The 2,908-nt window shown below is 48.2% G+C and overlaps 1 protein-coding gene across 1 annotated transcript in view; it reads right to left on the bottom strand.

The window, feature by feature from the left end:
- Nucleotides 1-208: 208 nt before the first annotated feature.
- Nucleotides 209-2,908, bottom strand: part of LOC103804694 (extracellular matrix protein FRAS1-like) — a gene marked incomplete at both ends in the record, with an annotated part of 62,196 nt that continues 59,496 nt past the window's right edge. Inside the window, one exon of the mRNA XM_009077306.1 lies at nucleotides 209-361. Coding sequence (XP_009075554.1) covers nucleotides 209-361 — 153 coding nt within the window. The remainder of the gene's footprint in view (nucleotides 362-2,908) is intronic.

Genomic DNA, 2,908 nt, shown 5'->3' with positions numbered 1-2,908 from the left:
ACCTTTTGGGCCATTACTGCAGCAAGACAAGCCTAGGTGAGAGACCGACCTTAGCTAGGACAATGTTCCACCTCAGGCTGCATAACACCCTGAGAAGAGAGTTCTGCTCCCAGTGCAGTGTCCTGCTGGACAGGAACCATTTCATGGGACATGTCACATGCATCCAGGCTCTTCTATAGCTACCTGCAGCTCTGTAGGAAGCACTCACTTTGGCAGGCACCATTCTCCGGGTAGTATCCCGCTGGGCACTCAGGAAGGCAGTGATCCCCCAGGAGCAGGTGCCGGGCGTTCTGGCACTTGAGGCAGATGCTGCCAGTGTCCCTCAGGTTGGCCACACACTGATGGCACAAAGGGTGGCAGTCTGGGGGGAGAGGGAAAAACAGGCACTGTGAGCAGGGAGGGACAAAGCAGAACAGCTAATGGGATCAGATGCTAACAACTGCCCTTCCAGGTGTCTGCAAGAGAGGTAACCATAAATTTCTACATCCAAGGAGAATTCCTTCCCTCCTGCTTCATCCCCACCTTGTACTCTTCCTGAGCATCACATCATTTTCACTCTTTTTTGACCACTACATCTCCTCTGCTCATTCAAACATCCTCTCTCCCCTCTTCCTGAGCATCACATCATTTTCACCCTTTTTTGACCACTACATCTCTTCTGCTCATTCAAACATCCTCTCTCCTATCCTTAAGTGACCTTGGGAAAGCTTTGCACAAATCTACCTCAAAGCTCTTTGCTTCCCAAAACCTTCCTGTGATTTTAGGTGCCTCTGCCTACAAATGTATTTTTACCTCCACTGGCAGCCACAGGCATTCACCTCCAGAGCACAACCTGTACAGCTGCACGACCTTCTCCCCTAGCTCCTGCTGTTCAGAGGCTCCGACACCAGCGAGACACCCATGCCCTGAGGAGGCCACTGCAGCCTCAAAGCCAAGCCAAGAGTGCCTCAAACACTCTTCCTCTCTCCATTTCTCCGCAGCAGCACACAGGTTTGTGTCTCCTGACCTCTGCCTGAACTTAGGTGCTCCAAAGAGTTTGACAACAAGCCTTTTGTGTGCAGTGTAAGGCAAGCTGGAAGCCAAATTAATCCCCATTATGGTAATTCAGAAAATGATAAAGGAAATGACGACTGTCTTGAAAGAGATGTACTAATGAGGCTTGATTGGAGTACCTGCCTCGTGTCAGATTTCTGCTGCAGGTTCAGCTTTCTGCCTTTTGTCTCCTGTGACAGCACTACTACAGATTGTCAGGCAATCTAATTTTACAGGCTGAAGACAGGCTCCCATTGGAGCCTGGAGGAATTCTGCATCCATACCTGCAGGAATGTGCCAGTGACTGGAGCCTAACCCCAGCCTGATGTGTTACACACAGGGGATTCTTACCCAGCACTGGAGGGAAAGCCCAAATGCAGCTCAGAAACGGATACAACTCCTTAAAAGCAGGATTCAAGGTCCTTAAAGCCTCCTCCACCTCCTGCCTTTACAGGGTATAGGACCCATGGAGTTTCTGCATTCCCACTGCAGCTGGGAAATGAACAGTCTGAGGGCAGGTAAAGGTGTGCAAGAGGAGACACTGTGCTTCAGACAATGACCCTGTAGGTTCCCAGTCCATCACTGCCAGGACACGAGGTCACGCTCCAAAGCTCAGAACCTCCTCAGAGGGGTTACAGCTTACAGGGGTGATCATTCTGCAGCTTCTGACTGCACAGGAGAACAACTCCTCAGCCAAGGCATCATCCCGTGAGTCTCCACAGCCAAACCTACACTGACATGTGACTGCAAGACCTGTCTCTCTGGAGCTCAAAGGATCACAAGCAGCTCACCATCAGGAGTAAGGACTAAGATGGATCATCCAAAAAACCCTGAGCACCACATGTAATTTGTCTGCACAGGGCTGGAAGTGAGATGAAGAGCTTATGCACTTATAGCCAATGAAATTAACATAAATCCAATTAGTTTCTCATGCTTCCACATTTACCTGGTAATATATTGACTCCCCTAACTGTAAAAAAAACACTCCTCCAGGTCAGGCTCTTGCTGGAGCCACTGGTCTCTAGGAAAGAGCTTTGGCAGGGCAAAATGAGTAACAAAAGGCACTGTGTATGGTCAAAAGTTCCATAAAAATGAGACAGAGTAAACTTACGGTGTTGAAACAACCAGTATCTGCTGTAAACAACTAGATCATCCCAAACTAACTTTTAAGTATCTACAAAACTAGGTTCTGCTGCAGCAGTTTTCTCTTTGCAGCCTCTGTGTTTGCTCCTGTGTATGGAAAGTCTTCTCATCTCAGGATGAATCAGCTCCATCACTCTCCTGCTCCTGGAGATCAAAAAGTACACAACACCCTCTGGAAAGCCAGAGCTGACACTCCTGGAGAATCTGAGGGGCACGGGGAACGAGGGAGAGAGTGAGGGAAGGGCTGAAGGGCTTTGATTAGCAAAAGGTGGTTTGGGTTTTTCCCCTTAGACTCCTTCCAGTATCCAAACTGGATTCTCCAGAGCTCATGGACCCTCCTCATCTCTCTGACAGTGCTGACTTGTCTCCACTGTCCATACGCTATGTTTTCCAGCTCCCCCTTTCAGCTGGATCTGACTTCCTCCTTATCAATTCACCTCTATGCAAAAATAACCCCCAATCACTCAGTACTGACCTTCCTATAAAGTAACTTTCATTGTAAAGTACAATGGAATTACTTACATGGATTCCCAGAGCTACCTGACTTCCACACCCTCTTTAGCTTTCTCTTAGCCCTCCCTATATGGAAAGTATCTATTAGAGACTGTTCCAAGTCTGTCTGGGGAGGAAAAATCATCTCTGAAGTGTTTGTGAATGCTCAAAAAGGAAACCCGAGGCATTTCTCCCTCTCAGCTCCACCATTTGCTAAGCAATCAACCACTTAGATTGTTTA

Source organism: Acanthisitta chloris, unplaced genomic scaffold, assembly GCF_000695815.1.
Source record: "Acanthisitta chloris isolate BGI_N310 unplaced genomic scaffold, ASM69581v1 scaffold956, whole genome shotgun sequence".
Classification (NCBI taxonomy): domain Eukaryota; kingdom Metazoa; phylum Chordata; class Aves; order Passeriformes; family Acanthisittidae; genus Acanthisitta; species Acanthisitta chloris.
The sequence above is the reverse complement of the archived record's forward strand: the minus strand, read 5'-3'. Positions and strand labels throughout refer to the sequence as shown.